We start from the raw sequence: 26543 nt of genomic DNA on the forward strand, positions 1-26543 counted from the left end.
ACCGGCTGCTACCCTTTCAGAGGAACCCACTGAGCTCGTGTCCTAATGCTTGCGTGTTTGCTTCAGCCCATTGCCGTGAGCCAATTTCAAATGGAGTGAAACTGTTTTGTTTCTGTCCCATCAACCTCTTGAGTTGCATGCCTGCTTGAGCAATCCAGTGCCTGCCTGCCACATTTACATCTGAGATGGAGAACTTGTTCAAAAGATTTTAGGAGGGGAAGAAGACTGGATTTGTTGTGCAGAGTGGTATTCTCTAGGCGTCCTTGGGCAGTAGTAAGTTCCCTGAAAGTGGATACCATGTCCTCTTTAGCTCAGCAAATCCCACAGTGCCAAGTACAGCATCTGGCCCACCGTCACTTTGTTGATTCATTTTCAGACAACACAACCATGAAGAGAATGACAAATTAACCAGAGGACTATATTTTATATCAGAATGGTAACTTGGGCACCCTGGGCCTTTGTCCCAAAGAGAGGAAATATAGCGAAGTAGTGTACAGCTGTATACTCAATATGCATGTATTTTAAGATGCATCTGAGCCAGGTGCCAGTGGTTCACACCTGTAATCCTTAGCTACTCAGGAGGCATAGATCAGGAGGATCGCGGTTCGAAGCAAGCCCTGAGCCTATAGTTCAAGAGACCCTATCTCGAAAATACCCAGCACCAAATGAGGCTGGCAGAATGGCTCAAGTAGAGCGCCTGCCTAGCAAGTATGAAGCTCTGAGTTCAGGGCTTGTTAAATGCAAATTCTGAGTCAGTAAGTCCAGGATGGAGCCTGAACTTGTACCTTTGTTGCAAGCTTCTGGATGGTAAAATACTGGGACCATATTTTGAGTAGCAAGGTTCTAAAGCCATTCTGTGCAATATGGTAAACACTCACCACACTTGTGGTTATTATACACTGGAAATGTGGCTAATCCAAATTGAGATGTGGTATAAGTGCACACTCAGTTTCAAAGACTTAGTAAAAAATGCAGAATATCTTATTGGTAATTTTTTATATATTATATTTGAATTGAAAATATTTTGAGGATATTAGGTTAAATAAAATGTATTCCTAAAATTAATTTCATCTTTTTTTTTTACTTTTTAATGTGGCTACTCAAAAAGCTTTAAATTAAATATGTGGCTTATGGTATAATCCTACTAAGCAACAACTCCAGAACAGAGCCTACAAACACTTTCAATAAAGGGCTGGAGCATAATATTTTAGGCTTTTCAGATCATATGGTCTCTGTCCCAACTACTTAATTCTACTGTTATTATACAAAAGCAGCCATAGATAATGTGCAAATGAATGAATATGGTTGTGTTCCAGTAAAACTTTCTTTACAAAAACAGAAACTGGGCATGTAAGCAAGTGCCTATAGTTCTACCACCTGGGAGGCTGAAGCAGGAAGATCCCTTGAACCCACGGGTTCGAGGTCAGCCTACACAATTTAGTGAGACTTCCTCAAAAAAAAAAGCACCTCCCCCCCCAAAAAAAAACAGGGAAAGGTGATAGCCTTAAAAACAAAAAGCCTACAATCATGGTGAAAACCTGTAGCCTGGCAGCCACCAGAGAGGAAAGCATAGCGTTAGAACACCTTTAAAGCTTCATTCCCAAGTAATTATTATTTGGCATCTCTAATGGTTCCCTGGAAGACCTCATTTGCAGGGCTTTCTTTATTAGACCTGACTCAAGAGCACACTCAGTGTGAAAAACATTTTGCTTGTGGCATTTGTCAAAAACAATTAGAAGAAAATGATTAACTTCACAGCTGCCCTATGTAGTAGACAACAGCTAAGGCAAACATTAAACTAACCAAAAATTCTTAAAAGTAAACACTAGGGAGTGAGATATCCGTAGGGGATTTGAAAAGCTCCACATATTCCTGGAGTCTAGAAGATCATATATATGCACAAGGTGGTGCGCCCAAGGCTGTGCCAGAAAAGACCTGAGAAGGCCTAACTTTTCATCTCTGGCTGACCCTCCAACTCTGCAAAGTGAGGTGATAACGCAGATTTGTCAACTGCCTGGCTGGCTGAATGTAGGAGGCATGCCCCAAACACACACACAGGGCATCTTGATAAGAGTGGGAGACTAGGGCTAGGGATATAGCATGCTTACAAGGCCTAGGTTCAATCCCCAGTACTGAAGAAAAAAAAGCCTGGGAGACTTACTGATCCTAGGAGTTTAAGGAACTCTAATCATTAGCTGACCACTAAGCTAACCAAGCAGAGAGATTTTAGTGAACACACATGACAAAGAATATAGACCTTGCAGAATTAATACAGAAAGATTACTAAATAAATAAACACCACCTGCAGTAACGACAAACTCTAGGGAGGGACAGAATCTGATTTCCACAGTTGCCACATTCTATGATTTATAGTGTCCAGTTTTCAACAAAAATTAGAAAGCATGCAAAGTAATAAGAAATATGGCCAAAACACAAGGAAAAACATCGATAGCTATTGACTATCCTGGGGAACATCCAAAAATTGAAATTACTAGATAAAGACTTTAAATCAGTTATTTTAAATATGTTCAAAAAAATTAAAAGAAATTATGAGAAACGTGTCTTATCAAATAAAGAATATCACAAGAGAGACAGAACTCACTTTGTAAAAGAACCAAATAGAAATTCTGTAGTCAAAAAGTATAATACCTGAAATAAGAAATCCACTAGAGGAATTCAGCAGCAGACTTGAGCAGCAAAAGACAGACTGAGCAAACTTGAACACAGGTCAATTGATATTATTCAGTCTAAGGAACAGAAAGAACCAGAATGAAGAAAAATGAACAAAGCTTCAGAGGCACATGAGACAGTATCAATCATACTAGCATAACAGAATGAGAGTCTCATAAAAATGGAAAGGAGAAGAAAGAATATTTGAAGACATAATGTCCCCAAAGTTCATTTATCTATACACCTAAGAAGCCCAACACACTCCAAGTAGGACCATCTCAAAGAGATGACACATTGCCAAGGACAGAGAGAGAACCTGAGAGAAGGAAGAGACAAACAACTCATCGTGTACAAGGAGTCCTCAGTAAGATGCTGTTTCTGCTCAGAAACCATGGGTGCCAGCAGGCACAAGGATGACATATTTAGAGTACTGAAAAGAAAAAAAAACTATTAATCAAAAATTCTATACCTGACAAAACTATTTATCAAAATGAAAGAGAAATTAAGATACAGATAAACACTGAGAGGATCCGTTGTTACAAGAAATACTAAACTCTATAAGAAAATTCTAGAGGATAGGGGTGTAGTTCAGTGGTAGAGTACATGTGGCATGTGTGAGGCCTGGGGGTCCATCCCCAATGACAGAAAGAGAGAGAAGGAAGGAGGGAAGGAAAGAAGGGAGGGAGGGAGGGATAGAGGGAGGGAGGAGAAAGAAGAGAACTACTAAAGGGAGTCCTTAAGGCTGATATGAAAGGACACCAAACAGTAACTTGAATCCATCTAAAAAAAATAAAGACCACCAACAAGGATTACTACATAAGTAAATATAAAATAAATAAAAATGTAAACCAGGTACGATGGTACATGTCTATAATCTCAGCACTCAGGATGCTAAGGCAGGGAGGATCACAAGTTCAAGATCAGCCTGAGCTACACAGTGAGACTGTGTCTCAAAAAAAACGTATTTTTCTTTATAATTCTTTTTTCTCCTATATGATTTAAAAGACAGCTGCCCAAAACAATAATTGTAAATCCACTTTGATGAGTATATAGTGTAAAAAGATCTACATGTGCCAATAACACAAAGGAGGGGTGTAGGAGTAGTGTTTGTATGCTATTGAACTTGAATTGGTGTTAACAGAAACTGCATCGACCCAGGCAACCACTAAGATAATAAATATATATACATATATATAGTTATGTATACATACACATATATGCATATATATACACAAATATTTGTGTATGTATATAATACATTTATGTTTAAATTAGCAAGAGAATTAAAATGGTACACTAGAATATACCTATTTCATTTAAAAGTAATGGAGAGAGGAATAAAAGTGTAAGACATAGAAAACAAATTGCAACACTCCATACATAAACTGTACCTTATCGGTAATTAACATTAAATGTAAATGACTAAACACTCAAATTAAAAGTTAGAGACTGGCAAAATCAAGTTTTAAAATGATCCATATCAATTATATTTTTCATAAGAGAAATGCTTTAAACTCAAAGACATAGTTTGAAGGTAAAAGGATAGCAAAAGATATCATGTACAGTAACCAAAAGAGAGCTGAGATGGCTATTCTAATAGACAAAATGATAAACATGTATGTACACAGCAATATAACACATGAAGCAAAAGGTGAAGAATAGAAGAGAGAAATCAACAATTCAACAATAATAGTTTGAGGTGTCAATACTCCACTGCTAATAATGGATCAAATAACTAGGCAGAAGATCAATAAGGAAATAGAAGATTCAAACATGATAAATCAACTAGGGAAGAATAAACATTCTTCTCAAGTACAAATAGAATATTTCCCAAGATATGTGCTAGACCACAAAACAGCCGTAAATTTTAAAAGACTGAAATCATACAAGAGCACTTTGGATTTAAGTGAGATAGAAAGGACAGAAATTAAAAATCAATAAAAGAAGGAAATTTGAGGAATTTATAAATATGTAGAAATTAAACAGCACAATCCTAAATAACAAATGGATTAAAGATGAAATCACACGAGAAGTTGGAAAGTACCTTGAGATGAATGAAAATAAAAAAAACATGTTAAAATTTATGGAAAGCAATAAAATCGGTACTTTCAGGACAATCTGTAGCTGCAAATGCCTGTTTTTTAAAAAAGAAAATATCACCAGCTGAAACCTAACCTCCCACTTTAAGAAAGTAGAGCTACAGCACTGAGGAAAAATAAAAGTAGATAAAGAAGAGCAAACTAAACCCAATGCAAACAGAAGAAAGGGAATAATTTAAAAAATTAGAGCAAAAATAAGTGAAATACAAAATAAAAAACAATTTTTTTAAAAAAGTAATGAAACTAAAAGTTGATTCTTTGAAAATTTCAACAAAATTAACAAAACTTTAGGTAAATTCACCAAGAAAAAAAAGAGAAAGAAGACTCAATTTTCTCAAATCAGAAATGGCAGTGAGGATGTTACTATCAACCTTGTAGAAATTAAAAGGAGTCCAAGAGAATAGTATGAGCAACTGCATATCAACAAATTATATAACCTAAATGTAACTGACATACTCTTAGAAAAACACACAATACTAAAACTAAAGAAGAAACAGACAATCTGAATAGACCTATAATAAGAAAGAGAGATTTAATAATTTTTAAATCTCACAAAGAAAACCACAAACACATATGGTTTCACTAGTTAATAACAAAAGACTTGATAAACAAAGAATTAAAGTGTTGATTAACATTGTCAAGTTGACTGGGCTACAAAATGCCCTGATACTTGGTTACTTGGTTAAACACTATCTCTGTTTGTATCTGTGAGGATTTTTCTAGAAGAGATTAGCCTTTGGATCAGTACACTAAGTAATGAAGATTGTCCTTCTCCAATGTAAGTGAACAGCATCCACTTTGGGGGCCTTAATCTCTCTCTCTCTCTCTCTCTGTCTCTCTCTCTCTCTCCCCCTCCCTCCCTCCCTCCGTGCCTCCCTCCTTCCCTTCCTTCCTCTCTCCCTTCCTCCCTCCCTGTATGGGTGACTACTAAACTATGAATTGGCCATCTTCTGCCCTCAGACTGGGACTACAAGATATTATGGAAAGAAATTAAAGAGGACCTGCATGCATGGGAAGACCTCTCCTAGTCATAGGTTGGAAGAATTAGTAACTCCATTTTGTTAAGATGTAAACTAGCCCCAAATTGATCTACCAATTTAAAATAATCCCTATTAAGTTCCTAGCTATTGTTTTTTTCTTTTGTGTGTAAATTGGCAATTTAGTCCAAAACTTCACATGGAAATGCAAGGAACTCAAAATATCATAAATAAGAAGAGCAAAGTTAGAGGACTCACACTACAAGCATTACTATAGAGCTCCGATAGTCAGGACGGTGTGGTACTAGCATACAGAAAAACATATAGATCAGAGTGCCAAGAACATTCAATGGGGAAAAATGGCCCTTTGAAAAATGCTGCTAGGAAAAATGAATTTCCACATATAAAAGAATGAAATTGGACCAATGTCTCATACCATATACAAAAATTAACATCAAAGGCCTAAATGTAAGAGCAAGAAAATGTAGGTATAAATCTTCATAACCTTGGGTTACTTTCTTTGACACCAAAATCCTAAGCTACAAGGAAAAATTAGATAAATTGGATTTCATCAAAATTAAAAACATTTTGCTTCAAAAGACACAAGAAAGTGAAAAGGCAACTCACAGAAAGGTAGAAAATACTTGCATGTCATATATAAAGGACTTGTATTCCAGAATACATTTTAAAACTCTTACAACTCAATTATAAAAGCAAACTAATCCAATTTTTAAAAAATGGTCAAAGCATGTGAATAGACATTTTTCCAAAATAGGTATATAAATGGCCAATAAATAATTGAGGAAGTGCCCAATACCACTAATCATTAGTAAAATACAAATCAGAACTACTATGACACATCCTTTCATTCCTACTAAGATGACAATAAAACAGACAATAGCGAGTGTTGGCAAGTATGTAGAAAAATTGGAATCTTAGTACATTGCTGGTAGGAATATAAAATGGTGTGACTACTTTGGAAAACAGTCTGGTGGTTCCTTAAAGTTAGAGTTATGTAGGAATTCCATTCCAAAGTATATAACCATATATGTTCACACAAAAATTTATATACAGATTTTCACAACAGCATTATTCACTATAGCCAAAAGGAGAAATAACCCAGAAACCCATCAACTGACGTATGGATACACAAAATGTGTATCTGCACACACACACACACACACACACACACACACATGCACATACACACACACAGTCATCCCTTGGTAATCTCAAAGGATTGGTTCCAGAATTCCTTAATGATATCAAAATCCAAGGATTCTCAAGTCTCTTGTATTAAATGGCATATAGTATTTGCATTTAACCTATGCACATCCTGCCTTATACTTTAAATCATCTCTAGATCATTTATAATACCTAATACAGTGAAAATGCTGTGTGATACAGTTGTTACACTGTACTGTTTAGGAAATAGTAACAAGAAAAACAGCTGTACATGAGACAGGAACAGTGGCTTATGCCTGTAATCCTAGCTACTTGGGAGGCAAAGATCAAGAGAATCACAGTACAAGGCTAGCCCAGCAGAAAGTTCTCAAGATCTCAACTCAAATAATAACTGGGCATGGTAGTGCGTGCCTGTCATCCCAGCTACAAAGGAAGCATGAATAGAAAGATCACAGTCCATGTCAGCCTGAGCATAAATGTGAGACCTATTCAAAAAAAAACAAAAAAAAAGGGTAGGGACATGGGTCAAGTATAAGAGCACCTGCTTAGCAAGGGCAAGGCCCTGAGTTCAAACCCCAGTAACACCAAAAAAAAAAAAAAGGTCTGTAAATGTTCAGCACAAATACATTTTTTCCTGAATATCACCCAACTTTGGTTAAATCTGGAGATGTGGAACCAGATACAGAGGGCTGAATGTGTGTGTGTGTGTGTGTGTGTGTGTATAGATTTTGTTTATCCATTCACCAGTTGTTAGATTGGGTTGTTTCACTTTTGTGAGTGTTTGTGTGTATGCCATATAAAGAATTCAGTACTGATACATGTACTTACATTTGAATACATTACACTGAATGAAAAAAGACACAAAGGCCACGTAGTATGATTCCATTTGTATGAAATGTCCAGAATATGTACACCCATAGAGACAAAAAGTAGATTAGTGGTTGCCAGGGGCTGGAGGAAGGGAAATGAATGCCTGATGGATGTGGAGTTTCCTTCTGGAGTGATGAAAATGTTCTGCAATTAGACGGTGGTTGCATCACCTTATAAGTATACTACTTGCGGACATACTAAATTGTACTGCAAAGGGGTAAATTATATCTCAAAGAAAAAGAAAGGCAGAGGGACACATTTGACCCATGTGCTGTAGTTTGCTAATGCCTGGTCTAGAACAATGGGCTTTAGAGTCACACAGTCCAGAGATAAGATCCTAATTTTCAACTTACAGAGCTCTGTAGCCTTGGACAAGTTACTTCATGGCTTAAAGTCTCACTTTTCTTCTTTATAGAATGGGCTGTGGCCAGTACCTCCCTCTTATTGTGTGAGGATAAAGTTAGATCAAACATAAGCTCTGTGAAGGCCCTCTATCTCCAAGGCCTTGAACTGGCAGCTGCTCAATACACATGAGTGAATGGATAAATAAAAGAGTCAGCACAGTCACTGGCTCATGGTAATAAATAACAATAGCAGACCCTTTTATAGCACGTATTGCATATCAGGTACTAGGTTCTAAGTGCTTTGCAGAACTTTTAATACATAGTATTATCATCCTCCTTTTCCACATGAAAAAAAAAAAACAAACAAAACTGAGGCACACAAAGTGTAACTTTCTCAAAATCATGCAAGTAGCAAATGGTGGAGCCAAAATTAAAAGCTAAGTAGTCAGGCTCTAAAGTCTACGTAATAACTGTTGAATGTGAATCGTCGCCATGATCATCAAGTTTAAAACATATCCAAGAATTGTAGCCCCACTTCTCCCTTTGATATCTAAGCACATGCCAGCAACTCTACTTCCTCAGCATTTGAATTAGGATAAGGTGCTTCCCAAGCCTTGATGAAGCGCTGCTAGAGAGCATGTTCACTCTTTGACCCATCCAGCCTTTCGTGCGTTCAAGTTTGTACTGGATCCCTACCTGCTCTTAGGCCCCAAGCTGTATGGGGAGACAAAAAGACATCTTTCTATCCCCAAACAGCTCAGTCTAGTCAGGAAGACAATGATAATCTACAGTGGGGCGTGCTGTAGCAGAGATTATATGTAAGGGAGCTATGAAAGCACAGAAAACCCAGGGATGGCATGGGGGGGGTGGAAGAGGGAAGGGCCTGGGAACACTTCCTGGAAGAAGTGGTACCTGCAGAAGGTTTCCAAACAGCAGTGAAGAACAGTCAGGCATAGGAGGGCAAGATGGTATCAAGAATGAGGTTAACGTATATACGCAGGCCAAGAGGCCCTGGGTGAAACTCAGGGAACGAATGGCACTACGCCCAACATACCAAAAGCCTGGTTGCAGGAGGAAAACTGAGAGAGCTCGTAAGGGCCCAGTGTCATAAAAGCTTGGGTCCAGAACAACTAAGTACCCAGCACTCCCTACCCCTCTTATCCTACTTCATTTTGCTTTGCAGCATTTACCACCATCTGCCATATTATACTTACAGCCTGCTTCCTATTCATTGTCAGTCCCCTCCCACAAGAATGTAAGCTCACCGAGGCTTTGCTTTTGTTTTTGCTTTTGCTTTTTTAAATTTAATTTAATATTTTAATTGGCATACATTAACAGTAGAGGGAATTTCATTGTGATAATTCCATAAATGCCTACAGTGTACCTTGAACAAGTATTCTTGTTCCTTCCTCCCCGCTTTATCAAACAGTGTTTGGTGGGTTTCATTGTGCTGTCTTTCACATGTGTGTACATAGTGTATTCCATCCTCTTCACCCCTCAGTAACTGTTCCTCCTCCCCCCCAGGTATCATACCATTTCACAGCTGACGACCTGTAGATATTTTAGTATGCATCTCTCACAGATTGGACCCATTCTTTCGGGGAGTGGACATTGAGCATAGGGCCTCAAGCGTTCTAAACATGCACTCGGCCATTGAGCCACATCCCAACCCAAAAAGGACTTTTCCTTAACATAATCACAATGCCACCGTCAAACTCAACAAAGTGAATCATCTCTGAATATCATCTAATACCAGTGTCTGTCACATTTTGCCAGTTGTCTCAAAAATACCTTCTACATGGATCCAAACAAGACCTCTACAGTGGGGGTGGACTTTTTAGGTTTAAGGCCACTTGGTAGAACTTCAGGCCTCATGGAAAACTGAGGACTGAAACTCCTCTGAACATCCTAGATTCCTTAGCCTTAAGGGCTTCAAGACAGTCTCCCCCTGACCAGAGAAAGAAGCCGGCTATTCAAGATCCAGGCCCATCAGGAGATCTTTTTTGTTCCCTGGCAAGAGGCGAAGAGACAGGGTGAGGAATGGAAGGAGGACCAGAGGCATGCTCTGCAACCACGTTTTTGCTCTGCTTCCTGTCCAGCTCCCTCCAATCTCCATCTTCCTACTGGCTTGACTTCAGATATCTTTGGTTCCACTGTGTAAAAGTAATCGTAATTGCAGTCATTCCTGGGAGTTGCTTACCATTATGGCTAATTACACTACAGTACAATAATCATTATATGTATCATTAAAGATGTGTCAGATTGACTTTGTCATCAGCTTTATTTGATTTCAATACTAATCTGCTTTTGTAGGCACAGGCATCAGAGCTTGTTGCTCCTGGTCTCTCCTGGGGAAAGGGAGACCAGCTGTTGGCAAGGCCACAGCTGAACATCCCACCCCATCCCACCCCACCCAAGCCCAACCTTTCTGTCCCTTACAGTTCACTCCACTGTCCCATATGCTGATTCTGCTGAACCAGGCCGGAGGTCCCTGCCTGCCCCTCCTGTCTATGGGCTGCACATCTGGGCTTGAGGCAGAGCATTCACACTTACACACAGAAACAGCCCAAACAACAAAAGCCCACAGGCTCCTCTAGCATCCACCATGCTCCACGGGGATCTGTCAAGCTTCTTATTGACTCATCCCATGCAACATCTTCATTATTCTCCCGTTTTGGAGATGCAGATGCGAAATGAGCCAACATGTCCAAAGCCATCGAGTTCATCATTAGCAGAAGCAGACAGAGACCAGAGGCTGGGGGTGCTGAGCCAGAGCTTCTGTGGGAGCCGAGGTCGGGTCGGCTCCATCCGTGAGGCATTCCTCTCTGGAAATGGATGCATTTTCAATTGTCAAATATACTAAATGATGCTGCTGGGCAATTTCCTGAGAAACAAGCATGGCAGAGTTGAGCCGAGAGCTGGAGGCGGGGAGCAGCACCTTCCAGCTCTCGTGTTGGCGAGCTGTGAGAACCAGGCAGAGGGCCTGGACCAGACCTTGCATCCTCTGCCAGTTGTGAGGCCACCCCTGGCAGCAGATTCCTTGCTGCACCAAGATAGTCACTAATCAGGTGAGCCCAGGGCTGAAGAAACAGGGACAGCATAGTCAATCATTGCCCAATGAGTCTTCCCTCTGGGTCCGTGCAGACCCAATAAGTGAGATCAGTGAATGTTTACTCAAATATTCATTCAGCCAGCCTCGAGTGAGGGCCATCTTTGGGCCCTGCTTTGTGCTAAGAAGGCATCTTTGTGCTATGTAATTCTGATTCCTAAGAGCTGCATTCCAGCCTAACAGGGAAGAAGGGCGGGTAAACAAATATGCCAGAGTGAGCCCGGGGGCTGTAAAAGGCCCTGTGGCAGCACAGAGGAGGCCGAGGAACTCTGCCTTTGGGCAGCCAGCGGAGACTTCAAAAAGCTTACATTTGAGCTGGTTCTTGAAAGATGAGTCTAAACGATCTAGGTTGAGATGGGAGGGCTGGTGTTCTCTGTAATGGCAATGGCAAGCGGAAAGGCAAGGAGGTGTGACAAAGTGTGAAGGAACCCAGGGTCCTTTTGCACATGTAGGGTAAACAAGTTGCTGTTAATGTAGCTCAAAGCCCTAATTTAAGGTCCGACTTCAAGGTGGACCATTACTCCTGTTTACTGGTTTTTCATGACCTCTGCTTCCCTGCCCTGTTTCTGTGGCTGCCTTTGGCCTTTCTGCAGTTCCTTAGAACTTAGCTCAAAAGCTCATGCTGAAATAGGTCATTTCATTTTGCTCATCCTAAATGTGGCGCCAATCACACTAAGTGGCTTAGTTGTGCTATCCCAGGTTTCTTGGAGCAACAAAAGGAGGCCTTGTTTCCACTAGAGTCAAACCCAACCTGCTGTGGAGAAGGCAGCATAAAGCCCTGGGGACACCTGGGCTCCATGTGCTAGACGTTTGCTGCCCTGTGCCTGTTCTCCACCGGATGTGTTTGTTTAGCTGCTGACTGCCATCTCCATTAGAGTGACAGAAAAACTGTCAGTTTGAGTGTGGCAAGGTGATGAATCATCCTCATGTGGCCTAAGTGTACCTTTGCTAATCTGTTGATGAGCAAAGCTACATCCAGAACCTTGAAGGAGCCCACAGCCACAGTTGGAGCTTTTATAATGCAAATGAAAGCTTCATTTGGCAAAGGCCTAGAACTTTTCTCCAGATTTCTTCCTTTGGTCCTCAGAAATAACCCTTAATGGGTGGTGGAGTAGAGACTCAGGTCCCCATTTTTTCAGTGTGGAGACTGAGCCTGGAAGGGTTAAGGGATTCCAAGTGGTTCCAGTGTTGTTGGAAACCAAGCCCCTGATCACAGTGCTGAGGAGCCTTCCTGTGGTGGCTGGGCCAGGGCGGCGCCCACACATTTACAGGACAGCTGGCTCCCGCGCTGTTTCACAATATACTCACTTAAGTGGAACCTCTGCCATGTTCACACCAAACTGGTGCAGTAAGAGATAAAGAGCGATAACAAGCAAGCTTGGCGAGCAAATGCCCCTCCAAGATGTGTCACTTACTCCCTTCTTACCAGCAGGATCAGCTTCAACCTGCATAAATCTATTTTAGTGTATTTTAATTGCTTGTAAACTAAGTGTTTCCTGGATGTGCCACTGACCATGAATAATTAGAATCATTTCAGTGACTTGGGTTTTCGAAAGTGAATGAGTGAGCAGACAAAAAGGGCTGCGCAGAAGTGAGAGTCATTTGTTATGGCCTGAGTGGGAGCATTTGTCTCAGCCTTCTCCAGTTTTGTTTTGTTTTGGTTTTTTTCATGATGTCACTAGAGCCGCCTGTTTTTCAGCTACTCTGACTGCCCTTCATTTTTTATGCACCCTTATGTTAAGCAATGCCAGCTGCTGACAACAACCAGGCCTGACTGGCCACATGTCAGAGTCATTCATTGACCCAGCAAAGATGTATGGAGCACCTACTATGTGCCAGGCCCATACCACATCTTGGAGATAAAGAAAAGAATAGGGCCCAGTTCCCACCATTGGGGAGAACACTGCCTAGTGGGGGAGAAAGTCACAGAAACAAACAGTTACAGCAAGATGTGATAAGTGCTGGGATGGAGGCTGGCTCTGAGCTGTAGGAACACAAGGGAGGAACTCAGTCCATCCGGAGTAGCTGAGAGGCAGCACAGTGATCATTGCCCGATTGTCTCAAATATGCCTTTTTATGTGAACATTTTAGCAAGGACTAGAGGAAGGCAGCAGAGCTGACTAGATAAAAAGGAGTGGGAGAGACACCACAGATCAATGGGGCTATAGTGCAGGGGCCACAACTTGGCCCATGGGGTGAGTTAAGGCTGAAAAAGTCTGACAGCCAGACCAGATTGTGAAGGCCTTTGTGTTTCCTGCTTTAGTTTGGACTCTGTCCTGCAGTCAGTGGGGAGCCAGCCATGGTGCTTAAGCAGGGGGAATGACACGATCAGATCTGAATTTCTGATGGAAAACTCAAAGAGGGAGGGGAGACAGGGAAATCAGTTAGAAGCTGCCTCTGAAAGCATGGCTTGATTTGGCTTCTTCTTCCATCTAAACTTCAGGAGCCCCATTCATGCACCCCTGGCCTGGCCCTTCTTGTAGAGTATTGTAACTGCTCATTCATGCAGCTGTCTCTCCTTTCACCCTTGAGGGCAGGGGCCCATCGTCTTGTCAAGGCTGAAACCTGGCACACAGTGTGTTCAGGAAACATAGGTGTTGCATGAATCAGTGAACAAATGAGTCAGTAGGTTCTAAGTGAGTCCAGGTCCAATTTGACCTGAAGTGACCTGTCTGGTGGATGTGTCAGGGAGAAATTCCACTCTGATGGAGTATCACATCTGTCCATGGCTTTCCCCTCATTGTCCAGCACAAAAAAAAAGGATGTGTTATTCAGAAAAGGTAGTTGCCCTCAGGGCTGTGGTAGTGCTCTTTCTCTATAAATGAACATTTTGTTGTTGTTGTTTTGATTTTAGGTGGGACTGGGGTTTGAATTCAGGGCCTCATGCTTACTGGGCAGGTGCTGTACCACTTGAGCCATTTTTGCTTTGGTTATTTTTTGAGATAGGGTCTCACTTCTTGCCCAGACCAGCCTGGATCACAATCCTCCTATTTATGCTGGGATGACAAGTACACACCACCACATCTAGCTTATTAGTTGAGATGGAGTCTCACAAACTTTTTACCCAGGCTGGCCTCAAACTTCAATCCTCCCAATCTTTGCCTCCTGAGTAGCTAGGATTACAAGTGTGAGCCACCTTGCCTGGCTTATGAATTAACTTTGATTGACTTGTTTGACTATATCTTCATTGTTCTTTCCCTACCTCTGCCTTGTTACCTTCTCTCCCTTCCTACTTAGATCTTATTCATCCTTCCAGGTCAGTTTCATTGCCTTCATCTCCTCCATAAAGCCTTATCCATTCTCCAGCCCCCTATGCTCACAACTCACAATTCTCATTTCAGAATTCCCATTGCCCTGGAGAAATGAGTCTCTTCTGGCATCCCTGTCCTTGTAGCTCTTCCTGCATGTGTCTGCATTCCCTATCAGACAGTACACTCCTGCAGGCCACAGGCTCTCTCTGCTTCATCATCTCTCGATCTACCACAGTGCATCCCGCACCAGGAGATAGCCATTGTTTTCAAATACTCCCCAAAGCATCATGCTTACTGTCAGGCTGTCCATGACAGAGAATGCCAGTCTGGGGAGTTCCCTACACCTCTTTCTATCTCCTTGCATATACTGAGATGTATGGGGAGTTTATTTTTTTGACAAATAGAAAAAAAATCATTGCTTATCAAACAATGGGAATATCAAAGAACCAAGATCCCCTAAACTGTAGTATTGCAGGTGTTTTAAAAGCACAAAACCCAATGGTAGCCACTCGGGGTCCTAAGTTCAAATCTTTGCTGAGGAGCACATGGTGAGGAGACCCCACTCATAATCCTGAGTGAACCAAAAAAGATGAACATTTTGTTTGAAAGGACTCAGACTGAAGTAGGTCTACTTGGATCACCTTAAGCTGTGCCAAGGATTCAAGTTTCCCAGATGAAGATGCCCAGAGACAATTATAAATGCAAATCAGAGGCCAGGATAAACCCCAAGTAGACCCACAAGTACAGGGTCTCTGCAGAGATGTAACTAAAACAGCAACAGAAACCGTGGATGCTTGGAGAGAGAGAGAGAGAGAGAGAGAGAGAGAGGAGAGAGAGAGGAGAAGCTGTGGACATGATAGAGAAGTGCAGTTCACAGACAGATGGAGGAAGAGGGTCCAGGAAAGGAGACTATAAAGGAACAGAGAGTGCGGTAATGATGAACGAGAAGGTAATCTCAAAAAGAAGGGGAAGTGGGATGCTTTATGCAGGCGGGAGGTCCAAAGAATGAATGATGATTCAAAAGACAACATTGGGATGGACAATTAGGAGGCCACTCTTGGTCTCCTAAGGCAGAAATAGCAAGTATAGAGCACAGCTGACTTCAGCCCTCCCCTGGGTACATTAGAAATTGAACATGGCTGAGCCTACATCCCAGCCTCAGAATCCTCCTTAACATGGCACCCCAAGCAGCTACTAACAATTAATGAGAGTGACCAACAAGCTGAAATTTCTTTGCTATCCCCTTCTACAAAACAAGTCCATGGAGGGGTGAGGGAGAAACCAGGCTGCGGTGGGAGCCAAGGTGGTGGAGAAAAGAGAATTAGAGAAGTTTAGAGATGGAGGTTGCTTGATGTAGTGTGAAGACTGAGCTGAGGCAGTGCTTACTTATCCTCCAATATAATCAGTTTTCTTTTTTATGGGAGTAGGAGCAGGCAGTAGTGGGGTTTGAACCCAGGGCCTTATGCTTGCTAAGCAGGCACTCTACCACTTGAGCCACACCCTCGGCCCTCTTTTGCTGTAGTTATTTCTTGGATAGAGTCTCACATTTTTGCAGTAGATCGAAATCTTCCTACCTATGCCTCCCACATAGCTCAAATTACAGGTGCAAATCACCATACTGTCTTATCGGTTGAGATGGGGTCTTGATAACTTTTTCCCCAGGCCCACCACAAACTTCAGGCCTCCTGATCTCCACCTCCTGAGTATCTGAACCACCACACCTAGCCCTTAGAATCAGTTTTCAAAGTCATCTTAGTACTTATCCTGCAACAAGCCAGGCAAACCAATATTCCTATACTATTCCTTCTTCCATCCCCAGTCTTGGTCAAAGGAAAATTTGATGTAAAAAAGGTTCATGTGTAGGTTTCTTTCCAAAATATTCATTTGATGAATACAGACATAGGGTATAACCAGAGTTGGCCCTGCATGTATTTATGAAGGAGGAATTCTTTCTAATACTGGAAATTTGAGGATCCACAGTGATGTGGGGAAGGTATTAGTCTTGGCCAAGGCTCTTCCCAAAGCCCCTGAAGCCACACCCTGAAGGAAACCCTTGGACTGCAGGGAGGCCACTAGAGAAGTGGCAGCCATCCTGAACTTGCCTCTCCTGCCTCCTCTCTACCTCCTTCTTTGCCCCCAAACACCAACTTTAATAACATTTAGTATTGCGTATGTGATCTAAGCTAGACATTGTTTCTTAGAGCTTTACGTGAATTAACTCATTGATTATCACAGATCTTCTGTCACCTTTACCCCCTTGCCTTTCTTCTCTGCCACGTCTAATTTCTCGTTCCCTACCCCCCTTCCATCTTTCTTAGTCACTTTCACTTTCTTAGTCACCTTCTGTTGATCTCTCTGCCCCTCTTTCTGCTTTCAGGGTTTTGGGAGACAGGCTGAGCTCTTCAAAATTCACCCTTATTCAGTCTGAATAGACATTTGTAAGGAAACCCAATTCTACCCATGTTCATTACATCCATGGCTCCATTTCTCTATATGGTTGATGGTGCCCAAGACAAATGGTAACATGTCGCATTTGATAATAACATTTACTGAGCATGCGCTTTAAGCCAGGCATGCTCAAAGGGTGTTATGTGTGTATTATCACGACAATCTATAAAGTAGGTTATGTTATTTTCCCCATTTTACAAACAAGAAGACCAAGGCACAGAATAGTTACGTAACTTGCCAGAGGTCACATAGCTACTAAATGGTGGCACAAAGACCTAGAGCTCTTCCGACATGACTCCAGAAACCCCAGTCTTTTGCTGACTGCTTTGTGATTTAGTGGAAAGCCTACTGGGCTTGAAAGTCTGAAGCCATGGGTTCAAGTTCACAACTATTACATTACATTAGGGTCTTAGACAAGTCACCCAACTCATTCAATGTGCCACACATTTCAGAACTTTTCTTGTACTCTGATAACCACACAGTTTAGTCCTCCACCCCTCCTGTAATTATGTCTTTCTATTTAGATTTTCATCTCCTTGAAAGCTGTCACCAGACCTTATTCTTTTTTTTTTGCACTCAGCTTTTCCCCAGGCCCTAGAATGATGCTCAGCACCCAATAGAGTGTACGCTTCTACATTTTGCGTGTGAGCGCGCATGCACACATAGTGTTGCAGACTGGCTAATGTAGGGACCTTACAAATTAGATTAACTATGCAAAAGGGCCATACATATCTGTGCACGAAGCCTCTAAATATGTTAGCTAATGAAGTAAGACTTACTTATTGAGCATATTATCTACTAAAATGTAATTGGTGCTCAAGTAAGATAATATTCCCCAGGTTTACCTGGTTATTTTGCTTAGTAGACTTGTTTCGATACCAGTAGTTAAGGGGTGTGGCACAGTCACAGAGCACATGCTTTCCATGCACAAGGCCCTGGGTTCAATCCCCAGCACCATAAAAAGAATCTGAATTATAAACTATTCCCATACCCTATCCATTCCCCACCTCATTCATCACACAAACACTTCTTAGCGCAGCTCTGCTTGGGAGCATTGCCTTACCATCAAGCAGTCCCTAAGTACTGGCTGTTCTAGAGCAAGGCAAGGCCACAGGTGGGATACACATGGAGTCCAGACAGGCCACCAGGTTTCCATTCCATTTTTCCAGCAACAAAGAATTCATTTTTTTCTTCCATCCTCATGTCCACCTCTACCTGTCACCTCTCTCCAATATCGTGTATCTCCCTGACCTCTTGGTTGCACTCTGGACACTCTGTCCCCCTCCCACTGGTTAGCAATCGCCTTTGATGTGCTGCTTACCACCAGTTCAATCCAACAGCTAATGGAGTTATTATTTTTGTTTGTGTTGTAAAGCCATGGCAATAAAATTTACTCCCAATAATACCACTGCAATTTTATGTCCATAAAATGTACCATCAATGACATATGTAATAACTGAATTTCCTGTAAATAGAAATCTTTTTCTGGGAAAAAGAGGGCTTTTGTTTCCATCACCATTGGACCTAAGTTCTTTGATGGCGTAATTGGTAACATAGGAAAGGTTGAGAGGCATCGTATAAGACCATGTTAGGATCTGGGCACTGGTGGCTCACGCCTGTAATCCTAGCTACTCAGAGGCAGAGATCAGGAGGATCATGGTTCAAAGCCAGCCCAGGCAAATGGTTCATGAGCCCCTATCTCAAAAAAACCCTTTACCTTGAGTGGCTCAAGGTGCAAGCCTCAGTACCACAAAAAAAGACCATCTTAGGGTTCAAAGTGCTGATATGTGGCTCTGATGAGATCTGTTCACAGGGTGTGTAGGACAAGAAATGTTCTTTCTGGCAAGGGACCAGGTTACTGTCCAGGCACAAAATTCCCAAGTGAAGACAGAGGAAAGCCTCAAGGATCTGAATTGACACTGACCTTGGGCTTGCCCTGATTTAGAATTTAAAATAGTTTTTCAGAAAAGGTAGCCCCCGAGTGAACAATTAAAAGTTTGAGAGCTGCTTAGAATATTCTAGAAAGGATGCTGGACAGAAGCAGTGTGGCTATATCCCCAACTAGATACAGCTTGTCCCTGATATTCCAGATTTCACTTCACTGTACTTTGTACCTTGGTCCCTGCTGTGACCTCACTTCCACACACTGACATCACATCTCTAGAAGCCTGCCAGACATAATGACCCAGATGCCTTGCTATCATCTCAAACCCAACTAAAACCAAGCCTACCATCTTCCCTTGGCTGCACTCGCTCTTCTGATCAATTTACCTCAGTTTCTTTCAGTGGCACTGACATTCTCCTACTCAAAATCCAGGGGTTAACTTCCACTTCTCCCTGCAATCTTCCTCCACCATCGACCTGAGTCCTGTTGAGTTTACCTTCTCAGTGTCCTTCTGTCCCCTCTGTCCCCACAGCAGTACCCCTGGGTCAAGCCCTATACCACCATCTTCATCTTCACAATGGTTGCCTGGCCTTTCTGTGCCACCCCCAGTTCTCATACAGCACTGCTCCAGTCCTGCCCCTGCCCTAGTGCCTGTCACATCAACTCCTGTCTCCTCAACCTGAGAGTCACGGCTTCCCAAGCTGTCCTTTCCAACTTTAGCCACCTCACAGCAACCTCTAGTCCCCAAACTTGTCATCTGTTCTCTTGCCTCCTTTAATTAACTACACCTCTCCCAGCACACACGCCCCATCACTGCATCCTTCAAGGCCCTAATTCTCCCTACTGGATGTGAATCTCTGTGGAATCTTAATCACACTTTATTTCATTCATTAATGAATTGAGTACCTATTGTTTTCCAAGCCTTATGCTAAGACCTGTGGGTAATGTAAAGATGAATAAAACATAAGAAAGAGTAATAACAGGGATGATTTGATCAAAGTACATTATATGTGTCTGTGGCCATATCACAATGAAACCCTTTTGTACAATTAATATATACTAATAAAAATAAAGATGAATAAAACGTTTTCAGAAGCCAAGAAAATAACTTTGGAGTAATTAGAATGCTACCCAACTGTATACAGTTTACTTTATTGTAAATAATGGTGAACAGTGGTCAATAAATAGTTTTATATTTAAAAAAACAGGCTGGAGGTGAGGCTCAAGCAGTAGAGCACCTGCCTAGCAAGCACAAAGCCGAGTTCAAACCCCAGTACTGCAAAACAAACAAACAAACAAAACCCAGCATTTTTCCCTTATGAATCTCTGTCTAATGGGCCAGATAGACATAACTAACTCAGTCTCTCAGGCTGTGCCTGCCTCCATCCTGTAGGCTCTTTCCCCTTAGCCTACAAAGATACTGAAGAACACCCCCACCCCCACCATCTTAAACTACCCACCCTACTCCAGCCCCACCCCACATCAAACTCCTTATAAAAACGTATATCCTCATCGTTCTCTTCTCTGCTTCTGTCCAACTCCTCAGCCCCCTCCGGTTAGTGGCCAAATCCTCCACTAGCTTTGCTGTAGCCAGTCCCCTTCCCATGGACACCGGGAAGACTCTTTCAGTCCTCCTCTTGTTTAACCTCTCTGTGAGATTTCAAATTGGCATCAGAACCACTTCTGGTCCCTTTGGCCACCTCTGTGGTATTGCCATTTGCCATGATTCTTTCCTTTCCTTGCCTCTCTTCTCTCCTCGCTCTGTAACAGACTCCCACCCTGCCAGCCATGGCAGTGTCATCTGATTCTTTGACTTTATGTCGTTGATAATTCTGAAATCTACAACATGTGTGGTGAGAGCCCCAGCCTCTCTCCCGCACTGGGATTCCTCTGTCACAGGCCACTACATCACCAGGATCCTGACCCTGCGCGTGTTCCCCACACACATGCACTCTGCTCTCAGACCTCATCCTCCTAGTGCTCCTCCCCAACACCCAGAAATCCTTGGCTCTCCCCTCTACCTTATTCCCCACCTCCAATGTACTGTGTAATAGTCCTGTTGATGCCATCTTTGAAGTTTGTCTCTCTCTCACAACTGTCCTGGCCCTGTGAGCACCCCTCAGGACTGTAGCACCATCTTCCTAACTGGTGTCCCTACTCACATTCCTCCCCTCAAATTCTACTGTCTCCACACGGTAGCCAGTGAGCCCTCCCCAGTGCACAGCTGGGCATTCACTCCCTCCTTTGAAAGCTTCCTGTATCTTCCCCAAGATTCGACTCATTATCCCCCAAGTATTTCTTGACTGCCTGCTAGGTGCTCATGTTGTTTTGGGAAGTGGCAATAGAGAAGGGGACAAAACAATGTTCTGCCCCCATGCCTTAGCTTTGTGGCCTACCTATTAGCCTCGTCTAATTATATCTAATTAGGTGGGAGCAATAATAGTCCGTACCCATATAGGTTGGTCATGAGAATGAAGTTAGTCAATCCATAAAAAGTGCTTAGACACTTTAGTGATAGCTAACATTACTTTTATTTCTGACATTGTTATTATAGCTCTTGTGGCACTGCTCTGTAACAATCCCTCCTGTTAAACATGTCTTATTGTCCTTGTGCCCCAATGGCTAACCTAGTCTGACACATAGTAGGTACTTACTAAATGTTGAGGGGAGGATAAAAGGATCAGTTGATTCAGGTTTGTGACTCGGTTTCCCAGGACCAAACAGGATTACGAAGACTAACAGCAACTTTAACGCTTCTTCTGATATCCTTTTGACCGAGGATCTCATTGTACGCTGTGTTCATTGTGTGAGCAAGGGCTGGAGAGGATTGAGCAAGAATGGAGTATTAAGTTGGGCTGAACTAAACTGGAGCTGAGCTGTTTACATTCCTTTATTCATTGACTCTTGGGTCAAGGAAAGACAGACTGCCCTTACCTTCAACACCCAGCCAGCCCTCTGTCCCACCTCAGATCTTCCATTTGCCCCCCTCCCCAGTTCCATGTTCCCCGCCAAAATATTTCAGTTGAAACCCTGGAAGCCAAAGGAGTGCTGAGGGGAAAGGGAAAGGGGTGGAGAGGAGTGAGCGCCTCCCTCCTTCCTCTGCTGAGATCAAAGCCAGCATTTTTGCATGAAGGTCAGCTGGTGCCTTTCATCCCCTGCCCCACCTGTCTGGGATGGGATTGCTGTGTGCCCATTTCCTTTCCTCTTGGGGGCTGGAGGGCAGTTCCAGGGTGGGGCCTTGAGCTATTTCAAGTGCTGGCCAAATCCCTCCACCCCGACATCTCTTTTGCCTCTTCTGTGATCATGTTTCCTCTCCACCTCGCCAGTCAGTAACAAGTGGCAGCACCACAGGACCGGAAACTATGAGAGAAGTCAGTTTCTTCACAGGCCCCAGGCTAAGCTAATGGCTTAAGCAAGTGAGGAGGGGCACTGGGGCTGCTAGGCTTGGGCTGGCAGGAGGAACAGGCTCTTCTTTCTACATCTCAGCCCCAAGCGCTTCGCCAGTGTTCCTCAGGGTATGGAGGAGACAGGGTTAGGCAAGGGCCTCTTGCCCCAGGAGAAGAAAATTCCCATTTATCAAAGTCCTACTATGTCCGGGCCCTCAGTTAGGTCCTTTGATAGATATTATCTCGCTGGCTCTTAACAGCCCAACCAGGTCAGCATTTCTCATCCCTCGGGTGGAAATGACGAAACAAAGATTAACAAGCTTACCTGAGGCACACAGCTAAATCCAGGCGCCAAATTCCAGCTCTCCCTGACTCCAAAGCCAGTGCTCTTTCCACCCCATCATGATCCACCAAGAGCCTAGAAAAGCTGTTCGTGTTTAGAAGGTGACTCTGAATTATTCCACACAATTAACTGAGCAGCTAGCTAACCTCTTGGTGAATTAATTTATTTCAACATACATGTAAGGAAAAACTGTGATACTTGAGTAGGCAGAGAACATGACAGAAGTTTCTGCCTTTGCACAGTTCATAGTCCAGGAAAGAGGATTTAGCAAGTGCAAAAATAAAAACAAAACAGGGAAACAGAAGTGCCATGAGGGAGCTGGAGAGGAGACACAGGGTACCATCTTTTCTTTTAGATATAGCCTATGACTTCTGAGGTCTATGGTTTCCCTTGGCCCTAAGCAGAGCCTTCAGGACTGGGGCCAGCCACCTGCCATGTGGAACTGGCTCTCAACCCAGGGAATTTCTTCAACCATTTGAGTCCCCTAGCCCAAGTCTAGTGCAAAGAAGCAGCACCTGACAATAATATTTGATTGGTGAAGGTGGGGAGAAGTTTGGGAGTCCAGACTTGGCTGTTACCTGCAGGCAGCCTGCTTTATTGATGACTTTGTGTCACTCAGATAGTTAAAGCCAGGTGCAAATGAAGCTAGGACAAGGCGCTTAATCCTAGTAGAGCTGAGTTCTGTCACGTGGCCGTCAGTTCTGACCCCGACTGACCATGTGGTTAGCAACCCTGTACTCTGGGTCAAAGAGGAGGAAAGTAGGAGAGTGTGGGTAACCACACAGTAGGCACTCACAAGCGAGGACATGATGTCCCTAACCCTCGGCCCCCGGCAAATGACTCTCGACATGCCTTGCTGACCCAGGATCAGCAGTGTCATCCACATGTGGAGACAGAATGTTCCCTCCTCCTGTACCTCAGCTAGGCCCCCTGCCTCTGATTTTTTTATAGCACTTGCATGCCCGGGGTTTGGGTCTCCCAGAAGGGCTGCTTCATTGCAGCTGTTTTTCTTCTCCTGCCCTCATATAGCCATGAGATGAGTGTAGCACTTGACACTGTTGGAGAAGAGAGGCCACCTAAGGAGACGGCACCACACCTGTTTGAAGCCTTCTCTTCAGAGCCAAGCTCACGAGGTCCTCAGCCTTGGAGCAAGGGGCCCTCTTGACTAAAAATACAAGGCTCTCAAGTTTCTTTGGCCAGGATGAGGGGTTAGTTTCTGGATGTGTTCCCCAGGTAACCCCTCTTGTCTGTCCATATATGGGTTTGGTAAGGTGATCTCTACTCAAGGCCTCTTCCATCTCCAGAATTTGGGGTGTCAGGCATCAGCATGAAGGACCTAAGCCCTTCTACCTTTCTAGGTCAGTATACACACATACACACACACACACACACACACACACACACACACACACACACGCAGCATTAGAAGCACCTGCACAATCCTGGGCATTCTCCCTTAAATTAAATGTGTAGACTTTTCTGTCATGGATATGCAAAAGCTGTCTCCCCATCAAATGACTCCCATGGATTCCACAAAGACACTGTGAGAAACCCTGCAGACTCTTCCCCAACATCTCCCACAGTGCCAGATGTACATGCAGACTCTTAACAAGGATAATTTGGTGACAATGGCAGTAACCCTGGATTATTTCTAAGAGCTCTTTATAGCATTGAAGACATGATACATAGCAGGATCCCTGTTTTCGTGTCCACTGTACGATTTTTTTCGTGGAATTTGAAATCCCCTGGTCTTCTTACCACTTAACAATATCACCATTGAAAGCACATAATTTTAAGGACCATATGCTCTCTCTCCAGAGAGTGTGCACAAATACTATTTCTGTTAAAAACTAAACAGAAATAGTAGGTTTGCATATTTCCCATTCAAAGATTTAGCCCAATTGAATGATTCCCTTTGTCATACAGTGTTTTTCCTCAAGTGGGAATCAGATATTGTGACTTACCAAAGGTCACAAGGAGGCAGCTAGTGAGCTAGAAATAGAATCCACAAACCTTTATTTTGATTCCTTGAATTTAAAAACAAATAAACTCTGCTATAGAGAAAGAAAAGCTAAAGTCAAGAAACTAGTAGACTTGTTTGCCATTCCTTGGGCAGGAAATTCAAGCCACCCAAAGCCAATGGGCAGCTGCCATGAGCTGTGAGGCCCCAGGAGATGAATAAGAAATGGGCTACCTGCTTTCAGGTTGCTGATGACCCAGTAGGGAAAGGGGAGATCCAGACACTGTTGGAAATTGTCCATCCAATGCAGAGTGTGCTTGTGAACACCTGGGGGGCCGCAGAGGACGTCTCCATCCTTACAGCCCTCACTGCATCCGGCACAGTGACCTGTGTGTGATATGCAGGCAGACTCTGCCTATCTGAACAGGGGCCATAAGAGAGGTACCAACAGAATGTCTGGGGCTTGGCGGAGAATGAGGGACAGCTTTGTGAAGGAGGTGACATTTGAGCTGCGCCTGGAAGGATGGGGAGGTTTTCCCGCAGGCAGCAGGGATTGGAGGCAGGCCTTTGCAGGCCCTGGGAAAGAGCAATGGCTCTTTAGAAAAGGGAAGACCTGAGCAGGGATGCCTGGGGAGAGCACAGAGCAGTCTGCCATTCTAGACAAAAGGGAGCAGAAGAGCTATGGCTGGAGAGAAAACTTGAGACCTGAGGGGCGCTTGAACAGCAAGCCAAAGAATTTAGCAGGGGAGTGTCACTAGGGCTGCAGGAGCACAGTGAGACCACTGGGGCAGGGCTTCCTGCTGCATGATGCTGCTCAGCCCAGCGAGGCTTCCCTGGCCTTGTTGGTAGTGGTGAGTTTCTTTTGATTGTCCTGTTTGTATGTGGATTGGTTTGGAAGTTTTATGTGGTTTAGTTTGTTTTTTGGCCTTTCCCTTTTCTTACAGTTTTTCACAGCATATGGTCCTGATTATGTGCTGGAAATCACGCCAAGCTGCCGGCCAGACCGCAATGAGCCCCACCGAATCCAGCAAATCCTCAACTACATCAAAGGTGAGCACCACCCCTTGAGCCCTGCCCTCCTGATTCCTCCCGGTTTGTGGTGGCCCATCGCAGGGGGCTTCCTCAAATACCATTTGTCTTTTGGTGGCTAATCATTTCACTGAGTTGGAAAGGAAACCTCTTTTTTTTTTGGTCTGACAGCTTAGCTGGAATCCTGCACAGGCCACTCTGGCTGAGATTGTCGTTTGGCCAGCTAATGTCACCTTCAGAAGAACAAAAGGTTCGGCTTTAGGTGCCTCCAAGGGCAAATCAGTTCTAAAATATGCCCTGAGATCCTTTTTCTTTCAAAAGGCCAAGCGTAAAACCATGCATGGTTAAGGGATAAGTGTGTGGCTCAGTGGCAGAGTGTTTGCCTACATTGTGTGAGGCCCTGGTTCCAGCCCCACACTGCAAAGATGTGGGAAGTTGACGTCAATTTAGACTTGAAGAGGTCAGGGTAGAAAAGGCGCTCACAGACATTCTTTTCTAGTATGGACAGTCCCTGGCCAGTAGTCATGAGATACTGCAGAACTCCAATGAGGGACTCTGATGTCTTGGGAATGGACTTTCCAGTTTCGCCCAGAGTTCAGAAGATGAAGCTGCCGCCCCTGTCCTCCTTCCATTCTTGAAGCTGCCCTGGAATCCTTCTGGCCTCAGGGTAGAGGGGAAAGGGCCATTGCCTTCCTGATTGCACTGCCCACTAGCTGTTTGTGGTCACTGCCATCAGCTCTCCAGTAGAGCCCCTGTCTTAAGCCCCAGGTGCTTCTTTACAACTCACTTCCCATCTCCTTATTTTAAGTAGTTGGGGCAACCATTTTCCTGTTTAATTGATTTTGTATGTGCGTGTGTAATCTAAATAATTAGGCTTTTTTTGGATCCTAATTATTTGCAGAGTTAAGAAGGCACAGGTATCATTTTTCCTGTGCTAAAGAGTGAAAATCCCATCTATTCGTAAAATGACCAAGATAGCACCAGGTC

At 43.3% G+C, this 26543-nt stretch overlaps 1 protein-coding gene across 5 annotated transcripts in view; it reads left to right on the forward strand.

The window, feature by feature from the left end:
- Hdac8 (histone deacetylase 8) overlaps nucleotides 1-26543 on the forward strand; it is a 205237-nt gene that overhangs the window by 155168 nt on the left and 23526 nt on the right. For 4 of the 5 annotated variants that reach the window (XR_012444551.1, XM_074063630.1, XM_074063631.1 and 1 more), the window contains one exon: nucleotides 25472-25577. The exons of the other annotated variant lie outside the window; for it this stretch is intronic. Coding sequence is in view for 3 of the 4 variants with exons in the window: in XM_074063630.1 (XP_073919731.1) it covers nucleotides 25472-25577 (106 nt within the window). In the remaining variant the exon portion in view is untranslated. Of the gene's footprint in view, nucleotides 1-25471; nucleotides 25578-26543 lie in introns of those variants that run through there. 5 annotated transcript variants of the gene reach the window in all.

Source organism: Castor canadensis, chromosome X (genome assembly GCF_047511655.1).
Source record: "Castor canadensis chromosome X, mCasCan1.hap1v2, whole genome shotgun sequence".
NCBI classification, from domain to species: Eukaryota; Metazoa; Chordata; class Mammalia; order Rodentia; family Castoridae; genus Castor; species Castor canadensis.